General features: G+C 41.5%; 2 protein-coding genes across 4 annotated transcripts in view; both read right to left on the reverse strand.

Moving 5' to 3' along the window:
• The window catches only part of pggt1b (protein geranylgeranyltransferase type I, beta subunit), a 265,152-nt gene that overhangs the window by 109,845 nt on the left and 131,307 nt on the right, over positions 1-24,000 (reverse strand). The gene's annotated exons all lie outside the window — the stretch shown is intronic.
• Positions 1-24,000, reverse strand: part of ccser1 (coiled-coil serine-rich protein 1) — a 131,411-nt gene that overhangs the window by 44,697 nt on the left and 62,714 nt on the right. For all 3 annotated transcript variants that reach the window (XM_061038835.1, XM_061038834.1, XM_061038836.1), the window contains exon 10: positions 20,094-20,174. In XM_061038835.1, coding sequence (XP_060894818.1) covers positions 20,094-20,174 — 81 coding nt within the window. The remainder of the gene's footprint in view (positions 1-20,093; positions 20,175-24,000) is intronic.

The following is a 24,000-nucleotide window of genomic DNA, read 5'->3' on the forward strand; positions in this document are numbered from 1 at the left end:
ACAGCAGCTGCTCAATCTTTGATCAGATTTAATGATCTAATAGGGTGAGCAGGGGTGGGAAAAAAAATATCGTTACAGCAATATATCGTCGTCCTGACTCATGATACAATTATCAAATTGCCAGTGCTGAAAATAAATATTTGATTGGACAACAAATGGCTCTCTAAACAGATTTCCCTCGCAATATGACTCACTGCATCGCTACTTCATGACTCCTCGTAGTGGTGCGTACGACATGAATGAGGGTGCAGTGAACAGATGTCGATTTGCCAAAGAGCAAGATGACAGCGGGACAACAGAAGAAGAAGAAGAAGACAGTGGAACAAAGGCGGATAGTTAAAGGATGACACATGATAAGGGGTATTTCATAAGCATCATTTAATCTTGATGTATCATTGTATGATATCATACGGTATGGTATCTTACTATGTGTTGCTATGTCGTCCACACCCCTAATAGTGACTGCAATATCAACAGCTGTTAATGTTTATGGGAGCTCACACACTTGATCCTGTTCCATGGTCGCCTTCGTTATTTTGTATTCGTCCTTTGTTTCATCCGTCCTTGACTTGACTGCTTCTCCTACTTTTACTTCCCTCTCTTTTCTTTTCTCACCACCTCTCCGTCCTCCTCTCCTGTCCCGTTCCCTCACCCCTCCTGTCAGTCTTCCTCCTGGCCTTCTTAGATCCTCTCCTCATCTTTCTGCCTTTCTCATGTCCTTTCTTCCCGTCTCTTCTTCCCCTCCTGTCCTTCTGTCCTCCCGCCTCCTCCGGTGTACCCAGTGTCATTGTTCAGATAATTATTTATTAACGTGTTTATGTCGCCACCGTCCCTGTCTGTTGCTGCCATCTGTGCCCGGTTAGGTGCCCGCCTCCCTGTGCTGTTCTGTCCAGCCCAGGGGGAGAAAGAGCCATACATGGGGGCACAGATCAGAGACTCCCACGCAGACACATACACACATTCTCTTTCTCTGCTCTTCTTTCTTTGACACACAAACCCACACTCAAATCCCTTCTGCTGACAGATCCCCCCCCCCCCCCTCTCTCTCCACTGTGCTGCCCCTGGGGCTAGGTGGGGTTAGCTGGGAAGAGAGGCTCGCAGCGGTGGCCACCACAGTCCCTTCTGTCCTGTCCTGTTCTGTTCTGTTTGCTTTGTTCTCTTCTGTCAGCAATACCTACGTGGGGAATGGTAGCAGGGGTGATGTTACCTTGATAAAGTTATTAGAGGACACAGGACGACATTCAACGAATAACCATCTTTGGTTTACATGGGAATGTTTAAATTAGCGCTGAGACACGGGTCAGTTTGTTTTTCAGCTAACTTGGCAGGCGACTGTTTGTCATGGCAAAGAGACCTTTTACTACAGAAATAGACCAATAATTCAAACAGCAAAATGAGAGTAAGCAGCTATCGTAAAGTAAGCCAGGACACTTTTTATGTGTTTTGAATAAATGGTGCTTTCCTCCTTAAAAAGGCTCTGACTAATTTCTGGAATGAAGGTGGCTCTTTAATTGTAATGCTAATTTATTAAGTAAAAAAAAAAGATATCTGGATCCTTAAATTTCACAATATTTACATCATCAAAAAAAGGTGTTCCAAAAATGTAAAGGGCGTTTCCCGAAAGCTTTAAACAGCATGTTTATGCTTTCTGTAAATATGAGAAGAAACAACTAATTTACCAACAAGACAGAGCTAGATTCCAGCTGAAACCACAGACTGTATGAAACATGGACAATGTCTCAGTACATCACTCATTGGTTCTTAAAGCTGTGTTCTGAGGCCCAACGATGGTGGTCCTCATATTAAAAATGCTGACTCTACCTAACTCTCCCAACGATCTGGTGCCATTCAACGGGGAGGAGTTGAGGCGGGTCTTTACCTGTCAGTCAACTCGACCATGCCCATAATTATGCAAATGCATTAATAACCTTTAGGCTCAAAAAAATAAAAACAAATAAGTTATAAAAATATGAACCCCTATAAAGTGGGTTCAAATAAAGAACCAAATTTGCTTATCTGAACGAGGAGTGTTTATTCTAGCTTTACAAATGGGCATTTTAAAATGGGACATAATGGGGATTCCTTTGCTTTTGCTGCCAGCCTCAAGTGGACGTTTAAAAGACCTGCAGTTCTTTGCACTACCGCATTGGCTTCATTTTTCAACACCAGGTTGCAGTTTGCTGCTCGGTTGAAAGCAATACGTCATTCTTTTAATCTGCGCAAAGGACATTTTTGCAAGTAACAAATGCAACATATTCTGTTACAACATGATGTATAACATACTAATGCAATCTGAGCCCAATCCTGAAGGCTCTAAGCCTGCGACTGAGTGCCATCATCAACATGTTGCGATACCACAGGAGGATGAGGAGAAGGGGTGGCGAGAAAGAGAGAGGGGAGAGGAAACACGAAGAGTGATGGAGGAGGAAACAAGGAGAGAGATAGATAGAGGGAGGCAGAGAAAGCCTGTGGGACTGCGGGGGGGATTGTGATCATACATCCTGGATCTCAATAAGCAAACAGAACAAATATTCTCCCATCTCTTCTCCTCCTTCTCGGCTCTTCTCACAAGCCTTTCCAAGTCCCCTGCCGTCCATTCCCTCATCATGATCTCTATCTGTTGGCTTCTTCACTTCTTGGCAGTCCCTCTCTCTCATCTTCTCCGCTCCCCATGGCAGCTTTCTTTCATCCCCTGTCTTTTTTTCTTTTCTTTTTTGCTCTATTTTATTTTTTGCTGCATTTCTCCAGCTCTCACACTACTCTCTTTTTTTATCCCAATTTCTGCTTCTATCGAACTAATCCTCCCTCTCTATGTTTCTGTCTGTCCATATGAATGACTCTAACTTTTCCCCCTGTGAAGAAGACTATAAGAGGAAGGCTGGCAGAAGGAGGTGATCCTTGTGGCCTCTATCAAGAAGACGAGAGGAGTGTGGCTACTTCTTTGGGGAGAGTGCCTCATTAGTGTGAATGATACACAGGAGAGCATGTAGAGGCTGTGTGTATATGCGTCTGTTTGAGTGCCTCTGTCTATAATTAGGAGTCACAGCAAGTAGCGCTGTGGATCAGAGTTAGATAAGTGCTCTGGCAGCTAGCCAGCGCTGGAGCTAGGCTTATGTGCACACACACATACATACATACACACACACACACACACACACACACACACACAGCTCCCACCTCTGAGGTTCTCCTAAGGCAGTGCAGTGCGCTTGTTGGGAATGGATTGGCTTCTTCTCCGTCTGAACATGTACCACCTGCAGATGGCAGGGGCAGGCTGGATGAAGCCAGTTTTACCTTGACAATCTCCGTCTCTGGCTGGAAACCACATCCGCAGATGCACACGCACACCCCCACACCTGTACCTTCTCATCTGCCCGTCTGCAAAAGGCAACAAGGGAACCACAATGGAAACCCAAAATAGAGGATCAAAGACGGGAAACAGCCACACATGCATGCACACACACGGAAGTACTCAAAACAGGGAATGGTTCCCTCATTCAACCCCAGAAGGGACAACCAGCACACGTGTGCAAAACACACACACACACACAACACTTCCTCCGGCATGCAACCTCCACCTGGGTAAAGGAATCTTTTATCTTGACGCGATTGCCGCTGGCCAGGCTTGCATACCCACACACACACGCACACTTTTTCACTCACTCCACCTGCCACCACTCCACACAATGTTGACAGGAGTGGACCAGCCTACACACACACACACACACACACACACACACACACACACACACACACACACACACACACACACACACACACACACACACACACACACACACACACACACACACACACACACACACACACACACACACACACACACACACACACACACACACACACACACACACACACACACACACACACACACACACACACACACACACACACACACACACACACACACACACACGGTACTTAAATGGTATGTTTACCATGCAGTTAATCACATGGAGTCAATACATTTACAATTCTAATGAATTCATAAAAGCTCAGAAAAAGGTGGCGCACACCGAGCCTCTTCTGTCGGGCCTTGATGGGGGCCGTGCAACATTCTTCATCTTAATTGAATAGTTTACAACTGTAAGACAGTCAAGAGATTCTAGATTGTACAACAGATGGAAGTGCCATGGCTGCTTTATGAAGCCTCAACTTACCACTCTGTGTGACATTGTCATTGGTTTGGAGAATGTAAATCCAGACACTGTGGAGCCTGAGGGAACATTAGTGCTTGAGAGACCAGCATTGTCCCCAAAAAGCCCCTCCTTAACCCTAATGACTGCTTGATGGCGCTATAATTTACTAAATTGCCACCAAGACACGGATAAAAAGAGGTGCAATCAGCCATTGTGTAAAAAGAAATACTGACTTTTTAGAGAGAGTCAGAGGTCTTTTTTATTGACTGCCAGTGCATACAAGTCTGGGTTTTTCTTTGCTGAAGCATCTAGTGGACATGAAAGGAACTGCCTCTTGACACATGATGGTTGCCACTTTGTTTCACCTTGCTGAAGAAATGTGGTGAATGTCATTTCTGTTGTTTGCACTGCAACAGGTCTAAACAGGACTAATAGTTCGACAGTGCAGTCCTTGATGAGATAAACGTGAAAACAATCAACAACCCACACATGCACATATAGACAAATATTCACACAGTCATGGAAGTGCAAAGGTGTCCTTGTGCAAATGGAGCAAACAAAGGAAGCTCTAATGGCTCTTACTGTCTTTTTGCTCTCACCTTCAAACACATAGGGCTACTTTCATGAGAAGCACGTGAGCACACATTCTCACACAAGCACACACAATTTATCTAATGATTAACATTAGATGTCTTCCTATTTTAAGTTTGTCACATTTTTCAGCTTACTTACAGCATCACTTCAATACCTGTCCATACAGAGTGTTTCAGAACAAAACTATCTCTTTTATTTTAATGTTCCATCAAAAGTTTTAGAATAACGACACATCTTCCGTCATTTTTTTTTTTTTTTTATCAAAAGCCGCCACAAACGAGAGAGAGAGCACTGTATACATTGCACAAATATGGGAAAATAATATTGTCAATATTTCAGTACGGAAAAGTTGCCAATGCATCTGTGCAATTTAAACAGTGTGCAAGAGTTTGTTTGCAATTTTCTTGATAGTTAAATCCAAGAAATTATCAAATATTGGGCGACTAGGACTTGTCTTTTGTTGCCCTGGTACAGAAACAAGTATTAATATTATTTGATCTTTCCTTGTACCATATCTAAGTTTAAAATTATGGTATTGAAACAGCCCTAGTCTATTTAGTATGTGTGTGTGTGTGTGTGTGTGTGTGAGTGTGAATGCCATTATCTATGGCGAGTGTGTGTGTGTGTGTTGAAACGTGGTGTGTGGAGGAGCTGAGGGAGGTCACAGGTTCACAGAGGTTAATAAAATGTCTACAGTGCTGTGACAGGTGAATTTAAAGGTCAGAGTGCAATGACAGTCAGGGTTAAAGCTCACACATGAACAGAGGAAGAGGAAGAGGATAGCTGGGACTCTGCATACGCACATCGGAGCTCTTGTTCCTAAAGCATGCAAGCTCAACTTGCAATCCAGAACAGTGCAGGTAGGTAGGTAGGTAGGTAGGCAGGAAGCAGGGAATAGACATGAGAAGAAAGTACACTCTATTTACATTTCCTCCCTGGAGGCGTTTTCACTTTGGGAAATTCCTGAACTCTCTGCAATGAATCACAATACAGTAATCAAAATTCAAACTTTTTATGAAGTCTGTGGCTCGATATCATGTTCTCTCTCTCATGCGTAAGTGTTTTTATTCCAAGTTGACGGGCTGTTAAAGAATTTCCATTTTTGGAAAAATATTTCCACAAAAAAGGGGGAGATATAGTGCACCTTTGAAATCAAAGTGACTCCATAATGTAAGTTAAAAATCCCTGTGTGGTTAATTAGTTAGGGTGCAATGTGCTGATATATTTCTATTGAACAAGAGAGTGCAAAATGCATACTATAAACAAGGATGCATGAATATGGTTGGCATATTGGTAGCATACCACATTTTTTTGTCCTTTCAAACAAGCCACAATCTGTAAGCTACGTTTGATTTAAACACTTGAACAACCTCTGTGCTTCGAGAATACGCAGCAACTACATCACCTTGTTCAATATCGGAACATGTGCAATTTGTAAAGATTCATTGGCTCCTACCAGAGATGTTCTGCACAATTGCATAGCTATAAAAAGAAATCATCTTTACTTCTGCTTGAGCAGCCTTTTTCTTCATTTAACAGTTAGCACATAAAATATGACAAGAGCTTTTTCGTCGGCTTCCACTTGACAGAGCTCTTCTGTTACACTGACTGAAACCAGAAACAGTTTTTTTTTTTTTTTTTTGGTGCCAAGATCTGTAAGGGTCACGATCACATCGGGTAGGATTGTTTGAGATAGGTGGGCTAGAATAGGCAGCATTCTTGTCTACAAAACATGACAAGGTAGTGCAGGTGGCATTCCTCACACAGAGGGTCTCCACACAAGGCTTGATTAATGCTTAGACTAGCTTTTCTTACTTCATCTGCTATTATTTTACCTCACATAATCAGCAGTGGATTCTTGGATTATTTGTTTTAATGTGAATCTGTCAGGCTTGTGAAGGACATGAAATCAAAAAGTCTTCACACTTTAAATATGCATGCTTTTAACAAATTAACCTCTTAAACCAGTCATTCCTTAATATTGAATTCAATGGGTAAAATGTCATTGTCATTATACTAAGCATCTGAAAAACCTTAGTACATTTTGGTAGTTGAAAATCCACCAGATTAGCTGATGTGTGAAGTAAAACAATGGCAGATCAGAGTTTAACCAGCCTGTAGAGGCGTGTAGATTAATCAAGCCCCGGCACCAAGACCCCCTGTTCACCCATCTAATACGGAACATGAAGGTAGACCACTACAAGACACAGTCACGTCCAGAGTCAGGTGATATCAGAACAGAGCCACTCACTCAGTTGTCTCCTTGACGACATGGTAGCGCTCCCATGCGCCTTGACGCCCTGGAAACAGAAAACATGTTGACACAAGAAAGCAACCAATGAAAACAAAGAGGGGACGGAGACAAAGAGGGATTGTTGTTAGATCAGAGGAGAAAGCAATACTTTACTGCACATGTATTTTTCGCAGCAATCATAAATCAACCTCCAACACTGTCGGCCTCTTTATGTGCGTTCACCAGTGGCTCACTTTGCTTTCCCATGACATGTGAATAAGTGCCAGAACGATTCTGGAAACTGAACAAGAATATACCGTGGAATTAATTCAAAGCAGCTTGCAAAGTTGGTTGCCTGTAGACACATGACCTCTGTTACAAGTACAATTTCCATGTGGCTCATCCACATGCTTATTCCATTCATTCATTCATTCATACCATAGACTAAATATTAAGATGGACTGAGCAACTGAGAATGAAGCCAAAATATTTAGAGCTCCCCCTGCTGTCTTGCTGCAGTATAGGTCATAAACCCCGCCTCCTCTATCTTAACATATGTGACATGGGTCAAACTAAAAAGTTAAAAATGCATGTAAATAACCATTTTTCAAACTTAGATTCTGTCATAAAAGTTAATTAGAATCATGCTGATTTGTGTCCTAGTGTTGGTTTTCCTGAGTACTTTTGTTTTTATTAGTCATTTGATGCAAAAAAAATAAAAAAATAGCAGATATAACGTCATTTTTTGACTGCTCTGCCTCCTAGCTGCATTCTTTACCGGATTAGCAGAGGAAATGAGGAAAGGCAAGAGAAAAAGATAGAACTAAATCCAACAATTCAGTCATTTTGACAACCAGTGTCTGCTCCAAACCGAAACAAGAATCTGATCTGCTCTGGACCTTACCCGCCACAGGGATCTTTGCGGTTTTATGAATACTTTATATGTTTGTTTCGGTTTGCAGAAGGCGGGTGGCGTCAATTGAGCGGTTTCAACAGTCGGCTCCCTTCAGTGCATGTATTGGTTCCATATTATGTAATTTTCTCACTATATCAGCAAACATTGGTATTTTGGCTTCATTTTTGTACAATGGAAGGAGACAGAGATTCCCTGTCCATCTGTCCATATTAATATGAAGTGAATGACTCATACATGCATTTACTCACAGCTACAGTACATGTTTGCTTGTGTCTATAAAAAGACCTGGCAAAGTGCACCGGCCATCATTGAAATAAACGGATTCACCTGACACCTTCTAATTCTGATGAGCTGTGTAAGGTGCTTTGCGTCAGTGACAACCAGTTTTGATAAACAGAGGAATAAATAGAGCTAGTGGGTGACACCGCGGCTGACTACAGGGTTTATAAATACTGGAGGTTTGTTCTTTATGTTCCCACACAGGGCTGTTCTTCATGTACCCACACAGGGATCTGCTTGCCAAAAAATACAAATGTTATACCAATTTCACAACAATGTGTTTTCCAAGCCACGAGACAAGGACATGATTTTTAGGCAACTGTGCAAACGTGTGCATATCCCACGGTATTTCCCTGAACATAAGCAGCCATCCATATTAATGTTGTCCCAGCTGGCAATGATCTATTCCTGTAACTCATTATTTTGAATTTCAAATCTGTGAAACAAACTGCATAAAGAAATGTGATTAGTAAACACTGCTTCCTCTTTCATGATACAAGAGAAAACATAGTCGGTATAAAAACTTGTATTTAAATCATTATTTTGTTGTAACAGTAATGTACTGTATCTCGAGGAATAAAATGTGGGGTCTGTATTTTCCTGACTGCATATTAATAAGCTAATAGTGTTATTTGTCCTCTCGCTTCAACATGAAAGTCTATTCAGGAGATTAGCCTAAGTGGACATTAAGCACAGTGTATTAATGTGAGAGAGCTTTGTTATGGAAATCTTAATGTTACATAATCTTCTGCTGACAATACTTTTGACACCTTCACAGGCCCTATTCAAGCCAGCACTAACAAGTCTTATTAAAGCTGATTTTAAACAAGTGTGTTTTTTTATTTCCACCTTGTTTTGACAGCCTTTTCAAATATTATGCTTTTGAAAACTATTCAGAATGTAGTTATATCAACCTGTTGCAACTGAATGCTGCAGAAAGAGAAGACTACTCAGACAAGGGTAGCTAAAAGGAATATTTTGAAAATAAAGTCTTAATTGCTCAATCAAGACAGAATGCTTTACAAATTTGGTCTGCGCCGAAGTTTATAAATGTGTGTTTTAAGAGGTTAAGTGCTGGACTACTCTTGGGCTGGCTGCATTGATTTCCTCGAGCATGAACTAATGTTGTCACTGGCTAAATCCTGAACTCTACACTCATAGACTTACAGACTGTGAGGCGCGTTCCGGTTTACTGCTGTCTCACTGTGAAATCATCACATGAACAAGGGCTCTGATTCCTGATCACTTTCCTGTGGTGAGAACACAGTGCAGCACTTTCTCTCCTGTAACACCAAATGTCAGTTTTTATACTACAGTTGCTGACTAATTTCACTTGAAGCCTTTCTGATAAAGTCTATACAGAAGGTGTTTTAAAGTCTGTGAAGGTATGTAAAGAGCAAGTCATAAATAGTTTACCTATTAAAATGTATTAATCAGGTATACTTAATGACCACAGATAACTGCTGTTCCAAAGAAACAATTAAATGCTGTCCAGCGTCACATTACCGCACTGATTCTCTACCACTTTAATTATACCATTAAGTTCAGTTTTTCAAGCGCAAACACACGCACGCACGCACACACAGACAGATAGAGCTTTATTTCTAGCAGGCAGATGGACAGAGGTCTTCAATATTTAAAGTTGATGGTCACATAAAACTGCAATAAAATACAAAATTCTCGGTAAAACAATGTTTGAAAAACTTCCCTCTTTGTATTTATCAGATTTGTATCCATTCATCTATCTGTGTATTGATCTCTCTGGAAGACAAAAAAAACCCTGAAACTGTAACAGAGGAAAGTCTGGTAACTTGAAATGCTTTGTAAATTATGTCAGGAATATTATCAGCCACTATTGTATGTTAGTATGTGTGTACATGTAATCATATACAGTTTATCTGCTTTCTAAAGCCATATGGTTTATCAATAACATACATTTTCCTTTTATTCAGCTTATTTCCGTTGGAAAATTACAAATAAATATTTGATTATTTCTGTCACGTTTGCTCCTTTGTCTTTCATTGATAGTGTCACACTCCTTGAGTATGTTTTCTATCATCTATTGTGTTGTGTTGTGTTGTGTTGAAGCATGAAAAAACAAAGCTGTGGTCATAGAAAAAAAAAAAAAGACTCAAAATGTATTTCAAATATGAAGTGAGGAACTGTTATTTTCATTAAGAATATCATGCCCTATTAACAGAGGTCAGAGGTCTTCACGTCAGGAAGCATCTTCTGGGTGGTCGGACAAAACTCAAAGTTTAAGTTTTCTTCTTAATTATAGTCAAAAACATCAGCAGCTCCCTTCATCGGGATTTCATCCAGATCAAGAATCTTGCACACACATACAGTTGCAGGAAAAAGTATGTGAACCCTTTGGAATTTCCTAGTTTTCTGATTAAATTGGTCATAAAATGTGTTCTGATCTTCATCTAAGTCTCAACAATAGACAAACACAGTCTGCTTAAACTAATACCACACAAACAATTATATGTTTTCATGTTTTTGTTGAACACAACATCTAAACATTCACAGTGCAGGGTGGAAAAAGTATGTGAACCCCTAGGCAAATGACTTCTCCAAGAGCTAATTGGAGTCAGGAGTCAGCCAACCTGGAGTCCAATCAATGAGACGAGATTGGAGGTGTTGGTTAAAGCTGCCCTGCTCTTTAAAAAACACACTCCAGTTATGAGTTTGCTATTCTCAAGAAGCATTGCCTGATGTGAACCATGCCTCGCACAAAAGAGCTCTCAGAAGACCTACGATTAAGAATTGTTGACTTGCATAAAGTTGGAAAGGGTTACAAAAGAATCTCTAAAAGCCTCGATGTTCATCAGTCCACGGTAAGACAAATTGTCTATAAATGGAGAAAGTTCAGCACTGTCGCTACTCTCCCTAGAAGTGGCCAGCTAAAGACTTACACAAATCTCTGGCACATGCTAACATCTCTGTTGACGAATCTACGATACGTAAAACACTAAACAAGAATGGAGTTCATGGTGAGGACACCACGGAGAAAGCCACAGCTGTCCAAGAAAAACATTGCTGCACGTTTGATGTTTGCAAAAGAGGACCTGGATGTTCCACAGCACTACTGGCAAAACATCCTGTGGACAGATGAAACCAAAGGTGAGTTGTTTGGAAGGAACACACAACACTATGTGTGGAGAAAAAAAAAGGCACAGCACACCAACATCAAAACCTCATCCCAACTGTGACGTATGGTGGAGGGGGCATCGTGGTTTGGGGCTTTGCTGCATCAGGCTCTGGACAGATTGCTATCATCGACGGAAAAATGAATTCCCAAGTTCATCAAGACATTTTGCAGGAAAACTTAAGGCCATCTGTCCACCCATTGAAGCTCAACAGAAGATGGGTGGCGCAACAGGACAACGACCCAAAGCACAGAAGTAAATCAACAACAGAAGGAAATACGCCTTCTGGAGTGGACCAGTCAGAGTCCTGATCTCAACCCGATAGAGATGCTGTGGCATGACCTCAAGAGAGCGATTCACACCAGACATCCCAAGAATATTGCTGAACTGAAAAAGTTTTGTAAAGAGGAATGGTCCAAAATTCCTCCTGACCGTTGTGCAGGTCTGATCTGCAACTACAGGAAACGTTTGGTTGAGGTTATTGCTGCCAAAAGGAGGGTCAACCAGTTATTAAATCCAACGGTTCACATACGTTTTCCCCCCTGCACTGTGAATGTTTACATGTTGAGTTCAACAAAAACATGAAAACATATAATTGTTTGTGTGGTATTAGTTTAAGCAGACTGCGTTTGTCTATTGTTGAGACTTAGATGAAGATCAGAACACATTTTATGGCCAATTTATGCAGAAAACTAGGAAATTCCAAAGGGTTCACATACTTCTTCTTGCAACTGTATATGCCCACTTTCCAAGTTCCCACTCTTTTTCAATCTACAGCCTGACACTAAAACTACTTATGAGCTGCAGGACTTAAAGCTCAGTTATGATTTATTGCTCTGTTTGTTTTCTTTTCCACAATCACAGGTTGGTTACGATACCAAACCTGTGTCGCTCAAGACTGACGTCAAACTCGCATGCATGCTGACCTGGCTGTTCAGACGGAGATCGCATTGCAAAAGATCCAACCTGCATCTGATTAAGAAGCACATATGACGGTGGCCTAAATCTGATGATTGATCAGACTTGACTGGTTCTGTTCAAAATCATATCTGAATCTCTTATGAGCAAAAAACACAGTCACATGTGGGTCAGTTTTTCCTGCGTAGACCTATTCATTAGTATTTTGTCTTTTTAGCACCTCTGCAAGTCAAGAATGTGACTACCCTCAGTGTACCTGAGAAAATGTATAAATAAACTGTCATCGCTTTGATTTGACTTCCTGATTTCCATTCATTTATTACGTCTCAAATGAACTCGAAAAAACATCAAACTGTTTCTCGGCCATTCATTAAATCAGCAGCCTTATAGCTCTGTACCCCGGCTTTTCCCCTTCGTGTCTTTGATGTTTTTCTATTGTGTTTCGCACTTATGGTAGCGATACAAGTGTGAGCAATCAAAAGTGGTATCATGTGCTTGTATGTCAATCACCTAACCATAAAAGTCCCGCCCTCGTAAGCTCTCAAGTACAATAACTCTGATTGAGCTCTTTTGTTTCACCAGCAGGAAAGAGTCTATGATTAGAGTACACGACAAATTTGATCAGTGAGTAATTACAAAAGTGGGTTATGAAGGATAATTATCCCTAATTCCCCATTCACGTAAATCTATTCGTCCTAACTCATTTATACAATGTGAATAAGTGAACATAAAAGCCCACCACTCTCCTTTTTACACCAACAATGGAGAGGAGAGGAGAGGAGAGGAGGAAAGGTGATACTAGGATAGCAATGAAAGGAAGAGAAACATGTGAATACCACAATGACGGGAAAAAAAGAAGCAATCTATGAAACAAATGTCAGAGAAGTAGTCTCTAAAAGGAGGATGGATGAAAGAGGAAATGAAGACGAAGGACAGAAGGGAAAGGTGGCCACAGACAAGGACAGAAAAAAAAGGAGAGGTGATACAAAGATTGAGAATGATCAGAGAAAAGAAAGAAATGTAAAGATCACAAAAGAGGGATTAAGGAAATAATCAAATTAAGAGAAGAAAGGGAGGAAACATGGAAGGACAAGTCGACTGTCGGACATTAAAAGAAGTAAGTAGGGCAGAAAACTGCTTGTCTTGAGCTCAGCCCCCTTCTCCTCCTCTTTCTCTCTATCTGTCTCTTTTATTTCTATCCTTAGCAGCACCATTACTCAGTACAGCTGTACAAAATGATCTAGTTTACAGGAGTAAGAGTTGGAGACCTACATAGTGGCAATCAGCACTGGACCCCCTTTTGCTTAAAGCGGCAGACGCTGATGACGCAGGTTCATATGATCCATGTCAGAATACATTTTTAATTCAGGGTTCCCCATCAGGAGCAAAAAAGGAAGGACCAACAGGCGAGGAAGAGTCCAGGGGGGGTGTGTCTTTATCATTTCTACACACAGCCATAATAGGTTGACATGAACAAATGCTAGCCAAAGCTTGATGTTGTTCTCCCTCTGAGTCTCTAAATCAATACAGACAAAAACTTCCCTCAAATAAAGGCAAAGAAAATACTGAACGGCTGCTCTGCTTTAGTGTTGGAACGCTCAATTTCACACAGCTGAAAGGTGTTAACAGTCAGCATGTGACATTATAACCACTGCATTAGAAAACGTATTGTGAAATTCATGGAGATATACCAGGCTAAACTCCGATTATCTGCTCTTTGAATTATCTACGGGTTCACATCACGGAGTTCATCCATCATTTAAGCTTGAAAAAACCCTCGCTAACATCCGTTCATACGTCGCAGTATTTGCAGATTTGCAGGGAGATAGTGTAATATATCATGCACTTTCTATATCTCTAAATGCTGCACTTTAATTCAAAGAAAAAAAGGATGGAGATACTGTCTGCAGGCCAGGTGAGGACATACATATCGAGGGATGATAAACATCAGAAACACAGGCAGGCTGGAAGAGATCCAAGAGCAAGAAAAAAAAAACGTGTCCAAACAGCCAGCATTCAAAGCTGCTTCTACCAGATGAAGAATGAACAGCTGTGTTTAAACAGATGTGAAACACACAGTCGTCCATTTGAAGGTGTAAGGACGCCTCTATGTGCTTGTTCCCCATGATACATTGGTTTTATTTTTGCAGACAACTTTAAAGGATTGTCCTCCACAGGGATGCAGTGTCAGCAGGGTAATAATGTCCTCCGCTCAGAGATATCAATCTTGTGTTTTTTATTGGGTCCTTTATTTTTTTTATTTGTACTCATATCTGTCCTTTTATATGTTTTATTTTTTACCGTGTACAGCACTTTGGTCAGCTGAGAGTTCGTTTTAAAGGTGCAATATGAATAAACTTTGACTTGACCTTTTCTTCTTCTTATGTGACCTATCAATCACAAAGAGATGATACCTCCACACACAAGGAGTCACTTAGTATCTGAGTTTATTTGAGAGATAGATGGAAAAAAAAAGAAAGACCAAATGAGCCCGAGAGAAGAACCTGCATGATCTACTTTTCTCCTTTTTAACATAAAAGCCCACAAATAGATGATAAACGATCCTCCAACTCTCCCTCTGCTACGGTGGCCGGTAGGGGTCACACGCTCAACAACTGATGAAACGACATACACTTAGAAAAACGTGCAGCATATATAGAAACGCTGCACATTCAAAAGCAAATGCAAACTACCACAACAAATGCAAAGGCTGAAACGCGCTGCAAATAGGTAAAACAACTGCATAAGCATTAAACGCGCTGCAAGTACAGAAACGAAACTTAAGTCAAAAACACACACAACCAGAAAACAACTGCAAGTTCAGCCTTAAAGGGAAGTGCTCCAGGCCTGCAGTGGCGCTGTGGAACTGTTCATTTCGGTTTATTTACGGGAGAGAGTAAGAGAGACAGCAAGGATCAGAAAGTTATGTTTAGATAGGGGAAGTTGTGTCGTTGAAAGACACAGGATGACATCAATGTTACTGAAACGCGGAGATAAAGCGAGTCCGACCTGGATTTTGACATCGGGGACGAGAGCCGAGTGTGGGTCTGTGGCTGTTAGCCCCGGGATGCCTGGAGCTAGTGCTAGCTCTGGGGCTATGAGCTCCAGCTCCTACTCATCCCTCTTCACCCGCTTTCCCAGCCTGACACTTCGTGCTTTCGCCATTTCCCCGGTGTCCGGGTTGAACTCGCTGCTCATCTGTTTGCTACAGTTTGACATTACTCCCCGTCATCAAACACTGACACTTCACCCACGGAGAGCCCTCTGCCCCAGGCCTGACAAGTTCAAAATCCTGGCGGACGGAGGTCCCGTACTCAAGCCGCGCAACGGTGCCGATAGCCGGGCAGCCAACTTAACAAAGCTACCGGTCAATGAGACCTCATTCCTCAGAGTTGTGTGTTTACAGGCCTGGAGCACTTCCCTTTAAGGCTGAACTTGCAGTGTTTCTGTGTTTGCTGTTGTTTTCTGGTTGTGTGTGTTTTTGACTTAAGTTTCGTTTCTGTACTTGCAGCGCGTTTGATGCTTATGCAGTTGTTTTGCCTATTTGCAGCGCGTTTGTGTCTTTGCATTTGTTGTGGTAGTTTGCATTTGCTTTTGAATGTGCAGCGTTTCTATATATGCTGTGCGTTTTTCTAAATGTATGTCGTTTCATCAGTTGTTGAGCGTGTGACCCCTACCGGCCACCATACTCTGCTTCTCTCAGGAACTACTAAGGAGAGAGGGGATATATATATATAAGGAGGGGTGGGTTTGAAGCAAAGAAAGCAAAAGAGGAGAAATAGGAAGAGAAAAAAAGGGAAGTTGCAGAAATCTATGGAGACTAGATTAAGAAAGAGAAAGACAGAGCGAGAAAGGAAATAGTGCACTAACCATCGAGAGCTTTTGATTCCCACCATAAAATGTTCCTTTTAAGAATGCCCATGAAATTAGCTGCTGAAAGAAAGCAATCTCAATCGATTCAATCCCCTGGAGAAAAAAAAAAAACTTTCAAACAGCCACCATACCTCCAGCTCTTAAGAGTCTCAGCGGGACATAAAATAGCTTCCCCGTATTTTCTCTAACACCCCCCCCCCCCCCCCCCCCACCTCCCTGTTTTCCTCTCTCCCTGTCTGACCTTTTCTCTGTTCCTCTTTCACCCTCACTTCCATCTTTACATTGGCACGATGACAGAAAGAGGAGCAATCTGTGGCGGGTCAACACTTTTCACTTTGTGTTTTAGCTCTCTCGGTACAAGCTGTCCGTTTCAGGCGGATATCTTACTTCATAAGGAGAATATCATCTGAAGTGGTCCTTTTCTGCATGAATCTGACCAACAAAATATCCTTAAACTTGTAATATGTGAAACTAGAATAAGGGCTGAAAGATTTTAAATCTGCTGATAGATGCTTCAACTACATTTTTCTTCAGAATGAGAGAGCTTTAACTTCATCTGAATACCTAATGCACATTACTGTTTGAAATAATAAACTGACTGGTCAGTAAGGAATTAGACGTGCACTCCAGCCATCAAAGTAAGTGGACCTTCCTGGTAAAAGTACGAGAGGAACTTTGAGACAAGTTATCCTAAAGTTCTATTTCTGTGGGACAGAGTTTGCCAGGAGCAGTCCCTGGGACAGGGTGTCCAACGGCGGGGAAACCAGGGCAGGAGAATCCCTGATGGACTCCCTGAGACCTGGAAACCTGGGCCAGGAAGAGAAGAGGAGCAGAAAAAGAAGGAGAAAGGAGAGGAACTTCTGACAGCTTACTGCTTACACTTTCAGGGATCAACAAAGAAAAACAGGCAGAAGAGAAAGCGGAGAACGACAGAGAGAGGAAAAGTAGGAGGACGTTCCAGAAAAGAGGGTGAGGTAGGGAGAAAGAGAGAGAGAGAGGATGAGTGAGCTGGTCGACCTCGTGAAGTGGCAGAGGCAGTAGAAATAGCTGCCCCACTTGTAGACACACTTTCTGTTGCTAGCTGACTGTCCTCGATGCACGGGGGTAGCTAACCTATATAGACACTCTCCATGCTGCGGCATATCCCACACACAGTTACCAACTCTCTCTCTCTTTTACACACAACTAGGCACACAGGAGAAGGGGGGGGGGGGGCTGGCTAAAATCAGGCCGCACATGCTGTAGCTACTGCTGAGTTAAGTCACCTGTGTTGCTAGCTTAGCTTGCTAGCGGGCAGCCAGCTGCTCCTCTAATTAAGAGCCCATCTACTCAAGGGGCCAGAGCATATGGAGGACTCTATTGCTAGGTGCTGGTTTTATAATAGATAGCAACGCCATACGCTTGAGTGCTCGCCAGATTTCCTGAGCTGGACAAAGAGTTTTAGAAAGAATAGGAAGGAAAGGTCACTGTAGTCCTGACCAGAAACTATTTCACAAAAAAAGTTTGAGCACTTTGAAACACTCTTAAAACTCTGAGACAGATATGAGCATGTTTGGTATTTGGGTATTACCCTGGTGTTTCTTTTGATGGACTGTAGATCTGGTATGCTAATGTGTTGCGTTTCTTTTCCCACCTGCAGGGTAGATGAGACACTTACAGGCACTTCTTGAATTCAAATGATTACTCACCAATTAATCAAAGCACTTCAGCTCAGAGAGGAGGAAAAAAGAAAACCCAGAGAATCTTCAAAGATAAAACTCTCCTCATATCTACTTTTGCTGCAGACAAGACAGATAATCTTTCTCTTTTTTTCAAACTCCTGGTGAGGCAAATGACGATGAAATTAGTTCTAATTAAAGTAATTGAAATGAATCGGCATGTTAAAAAGAATTACCTGAATTGAGGGTATCAAACAATTTCAAATCTCGGACTTCTCAATACACAGGTTTGCTCTGTAACTAAGCAAACAAATCAGTTCAACTCAATGCATGCCCAGGTAGTTATATATTGCGCTGATCTTCAAATTATGCCACATGAGGCAAAAAAAAACACACACACACATTGCTGAGTGAATTATAATGTCTGAGGCATGAATGCAACCTATTTGACTGAGATTACTTTGACACTTTCAACAGCAATTTTATTGACTTTGCCATCCAAGGCTAAGACTAATGGCTGCCTCACAAAACAGACAAACACACACACACACACACACACACACACACACACACACACACACACACACACACACACACACTAACACAAAATGGCAAACACATAGGGTGTGAACACACAACCCAACACCTTTGTTTGCTTTAGCCTCCAGTACTGAGAAACATACAATTATGTGAGAGCCATTTCAGGCTTCATTATGAGAAATGCATTAGTCAGTGATGGCAAATGAAGCACAGCGCAGACATTTCTGAGCACAGGCTCTCTGTGTGTGTGTGTGTGTGTGTGTGTGTGTGTGTGTGTGTGCGTGTGCGCGTGTGTGAGAAAGTGACAGACAGAAAGAAATAACCAGAGAGAGAAACTTTTAACGCCGAAATAGACGCAATGAATGATGACAGCTTTGATAAAATTATAGGATACAGGACTGTAACTTCATGCAGCAAAGTGCCATCTTTCTGAGGAACGGAGCAGTGTTTTCTTTGTCTGCACCAGTTTTTGTGTTCTTATCTTTGCTGCACAATCAAAGAAGGGGAGTGTCACGTCCAATCTGACACTGTAATGCAATTTTGTTGTCAAGATTTACTGCATTTCTAGATGTGCATAGCTCCCATGTGGATGTGGTCAAGAGTTCACTGTCTAAAGTGGTCGTTTTTTTCCATTGCTCGACACAAAAACCCATGCTGAAATTTCTTTTCAGAACCAAGATATAGTTTTCCTTTCTGTTTTGTAATAACCAGAGGACGTTAGAGAACATATTTAATGCTGGTTTTACCAGCGATTTTCATCCTGAACAGCTTGCATGTACTTTGCACAGTCCCTTACATTTAACTGATTGACTGTCTTTACTGCCATCTGAGAACGGCAGGTACCGTAATTGCTCCATCTGTGGACTCTAATTAAAGTGCTGCATATTGTGAAAGAATAGATACACACACCAGACCCTCGGTGAACACCTTAATCGGCTCTTGCAACAGGATGCTGCAAAAATAAAGAAAGAAGGTAGACACGTTAAAAATATGCCCTAAAAGTTTGATAAATTGACAAGCTACAAGAAAAAGGCTTGATGTAAGTTTTCATTTAAATGTGTTATTTTATTTTATAGCTACAGTACGTAGTTAAGACTCTCTTCTTTTGTAGGCATACTGCTCACCCCCACGCTCACACAATGACACAGCTTTTCCCCCTTAAACAATGTGTCATGCCAACTTGATGCGCAGCAGGATAAGAGGTAAAAACTGAACTTTCTGAGGAGACGAGGAAATGAAAAAAAAAACAAAGAAACAAAGAAAAAGACCCCAAACTCTGACTCTGTATTCGTTACAGGCAGCCATTTTTAGACAGTCATCCATTAAGTCTGCTGTGTTCCCATACTGTCAGTGAGAGAAGCCAAAGAGGCCACATCCACTGACGGTGTTAGGCAGGAAGAAGCACAGCACCCTCTCTCATGCACGGGGGGCACTGAGAGGATGGAGGAACAGGTAGTGGACTATAATATGAATGTCACTGCAGGAAGGCATCTTTAGAAAGAGTAAGATGGATTAGAGCTTAAGCTCAGAGTGAAAAGAAGCTCTTAAAGAGGGGGGGGGGGGGTGGAGACAAGGCAGCTATGGCTCTGCAAAAAATGCATTGACACGGATAGGAAAACAAAGAGAGAATAAAAAGAAGTTGTTGCATTGAATGTTGTTTTAATATGACTGAGTTGCATTTCATAATACTGTAGAGCACATTGCATTGTTTGTGTCTAAAAGAGCGAGAGTGTGTGTGTGTGTGTGTGTGTGTGTGGTCTGTTTGTATCTCACCTCTGGCCCCATGTGTTCGGTCTGTGTCGTGTGGTCGGTCATTTGGCAGTCTTTCATCTTCAGGGCAGCTTTGGCACTCTCCTGCACACAAAACAATGACACGCAGCCATTAGCCATGTTCAAAATCTCACGAAGGAAGAACATCAAATACCGACAAATCAGATCAGCTAAATTTTCTCCCTGCAGATTCATGCCTTGCCTCCTCTCACAACACTCCGCCTGCATGCTTCCCTCGCTATCAAATGAATATTAAAAAAATAAAGCAACTCTAGATAACCTCAACCAACCCCAATCTTTTCCTCCCTCTTCGGCTGCCTCTCCGGGAAATCCGAGAGGTCATAAAACCGGGCGGGATTGCATGAGAAGTTTTTCTGCAGCTAAATATTGGACCACAGACCCTCCTCAAAGTGCAGCAGTAGAGAAGAATTCATAAAAAGTGACAGCTAGTGCTGGCCAGCCTGCTAGAAAAGACCTTCTAGGAGATAATTAATAGGTTTCCCCCTGGCAGATTTACAGAAGGAGGTGTAGAGAGAAAAGTGTTGGCCATGTCCTTCAAAATACAGTACTTATACCTTGAACAGAAACCTGCCGACTGCTGCGTTACCTCTTTGATTGTCTTGAAAGGCGGTGGCAAGACAAAAGCTTTTTATGATGATGGCACTAATCATTCTGACATGCTCGCCCTGCATGCTCGTAGAGGAGTTCCTGTTGAAAGTTGCTATGAAATATTAAGAATTTTATGACCTTGATTAAAATGAATCAACTGAATTAGGACGTATTGTAAGGTTAGTAAAAAAGATTGATAGACGGTTCGTTAATTATAGCTAGACAGCGTAATGTATTCTGTCCAGCAGAAGTGAGCCAAAAGATTGAGTTAAAAATCACTTTGCATTCGTCATGCACATACATGAGAAGCAAGGGAGGCTTCCCGCAGCTAAATGTTGCAGTTGGATCTCAGTCTTTCAACAAAACGCACCAGCAGAGAGAGGAGAAAAGTCATAAAAAGTGACAGCTAGTGATGGCCGGCCAGCTAGCCGGTCCTTCTAGGAGATAATTAATAGGTTTTCACTGGCAGATTTACAGACGGAGGCAGAGCGCAGACAGCGTTTGCTATGAGCTGCCCTTTCCTGAAAAAAAAAAAAAGCTGCTCTTTAACTTCGCTGCAGCAGAAAAGGTGTCCAGCTACAGCTCGCACATATATCCCCCTGCAAATACTCACAAGTACAACATGACCTCACAGAGTCATAGCGTCATACATGTGATGACAAAATGACCTTCGTTTCAAGGGCACATGATAACTGATGGTTAAAAAAAAAGGTTGGGTTAACCGTATGTCTGCAGCAAGCTTCCATCAGACAAATTACTCAATTAATTCAACATCTTTGCTTGTAAAATCACACAAGCAGTGTACGTCTGGAAATCAAATCCATCTTGTGGCAGCAGACAGAACAACCCTCACAGAGAAAAAGGCCCAAACAAATGAATACACACACAAACTCCAAAAATCAAACAGATCAGCATGTTTGTTTTTGTGCATGCATAACTGAAAGTCCTAAAGACTGATTTTATGAATCAGTGTGTGATGTCGTCAAATTGGTCTTGTCACCATGTTAAAAAACAAAGGTTAGAAAAAGGAATAGAAAAGAAGTAGAGAAAAGAAAAACAGTGGATAGAAGGTGATCACTTGTATTAAGATTTGGAGACATATTAGAGAATGATCTGGATGGTTTTTCATTTATGATGAGTAGATTTTACTATAACACATTATTTCCATGGCTTGACATGGTACAGTGTATTCCTCTGTGTCTTAAACTTCTATTGCTTGTTCCCAAATCACACGTTAAAGAAGTTGACTGTTGTAATGGCTGGCATTCATCACCATTAACATGGGTAATGATTAAATCTCAAATACAGTTTCCTGATGCATACTTGCGCACACCGTTTGGAAATAAATCATTCCTTGTGATTCACTGGAAGTTAAACTCCATCTGGGTTCTCAGCTCTTTGTTTACAGCCTTTGGACCGAGGACTCGTTCCTGATATGAAGCTGTTGATTGACTCAGAGGCTCCTAGGTTTCAGGAACCCTCCGCTCTCTAACCGTTTGCCCTGCCACTACATGGACGAGACACGGCCCCGCCCACTGGCACGGCATGTTTCATCACGGCAAAGCAGATGACAATAATGCAGTTTGTCTAAAATCAAAGATCAAAGAAACTTTGGTACACCATGCAGTGAGTTAAACAGATTCAGAAACGAGAAATAGTCCAGATGCAGAAAATCAAATGCCTAGAGGCTTCTGCTCGTTACTTCTGTTTATATGTTTAACATTAACATCGCTGACATATTAAAGTGTAATCTATTCTAATATCATTCTTTATCACACCACTATAATCTGTGATAAACTTCAATCTTTGTTGTAGCAAAAGATATCAGAATTGTAGCCGCCAGAGAATTGTAAAGACTGAAGACTGTCACATTAAAATACTATCATCTTAAATCAGCATTTTCTTCTATAACTTCGATCTGGCTCCTTCGGTTCATTGTTCAAAGGAGCAATGTGACAACTAGCATTTAAAATGGGTACTGCAGTCCAAATCCAAAACATCAGAGAGAGCTGTTTTTCATACAAATGCTAAAGTTAGATTGATGTATCTTAAAACATAGAGAGCAGAAGAGGATACACTCAACTGCACAAATACAACAGAGAAGTTTCAGTACCAAATTATGACAATTAATTGATGCAATTTGGACAGTGAGCAGGAGTCTGCTTGCAGATTTTGGTCTTAAAAAAAACAGAAATTATCAAATAATAGGCACCTAGTTCCATTTTAGTTGATGTGATATTGAAAGGATTGATATAACCATATTGTGGTGTAAGGTACTCTGACAACTGTATTAGATAAACTGTTGAACTTTGTCAGTAGTAGCTCCTTTATGGGGTTGGTCTGCTCAATAGGTCTAATCAAAGTGAATCTCCAGACACGTCAGTGTTTTAGGGAAATGAACCTGTTCATGTAGCTGTCTCTGAGGTTAGTCTGAGGTGTGAATACAAAAGAGCTCCATTTTTAAATTGCCTCCACAGTATTTTCACACAGTGCTGATTATAGTCAGTACAAATAAGAAGACAGAACATAATAGGTGCTGCTGACAGGAACCACACAAGAGTGTTATCACAGTCATAAGAGGACAAGAGACGAACGAGGAAGAGTGAGAAAAAAACGAGATGCCAGTGCCAGAAAATGTACAAACAAACAGATGCCAAATGAGGCTGAGAAGTCAGTGGGTTGGACTGGCATCCCTCGCAACAGCGCCATAACAGTGGCACATTATGGCGCTCAGGTCTGGCATAATGTCTGCATTTCACTGCTTTGATGGATCAGGTGACAAATCACAGATGTGTACATGACAGGCGATGAAAAACGGTGCCGTATGGAGCATTTCTGTAGAGGTTCCAACAATCTAGCTTCCAAATTGTCGAGAGAAAAAAAAGCAGATGAAAGCAGCAATGTCTTCTGCATCCAAATCACTATATTTCATGAGTATAATTTGATCACCGCAAATACGCAAAGATGGAATGACTCCACGCCTCCCATCCTCGTCTACAGGGGCAAATTTGTGAAAGCATTACACTTGTCTCTTAGCTGGATAGGAGTCAAAATAATTCCGCTATGACATTAAGCTGGCAGGAACAAGCAGTTTACATTAACAAAGATGGAAAAGATGGGCTTTCTGGTGCCACGCCATGTATGTGTTATCGACGGGGTGACTTTGAGCCAACTATAAAAACCATCCACCCATTTGTTTCCTCTCTCTTTCTGTGGTCAGTCTTTCCTGTCACTCCGCCCTCTGCTGAATGTAGGAGACACAGAGAGAGAAGAAAAATAACAAAAAATAGAGAGTAAAACT

Source organism: Labrus mixtus, chromosome 5 (assembly GCF_963584025.1).
Source record: "Labrus mixtus chromosome 5, fLabMix1.1, whole genome shotgun sequence".
Classification (NCBI taxonomy): Eukaryota; Metazoa; Chordata; class Actinopteri; order Labriformes; family Labridae; genus Labrus; species Labrus mixtus.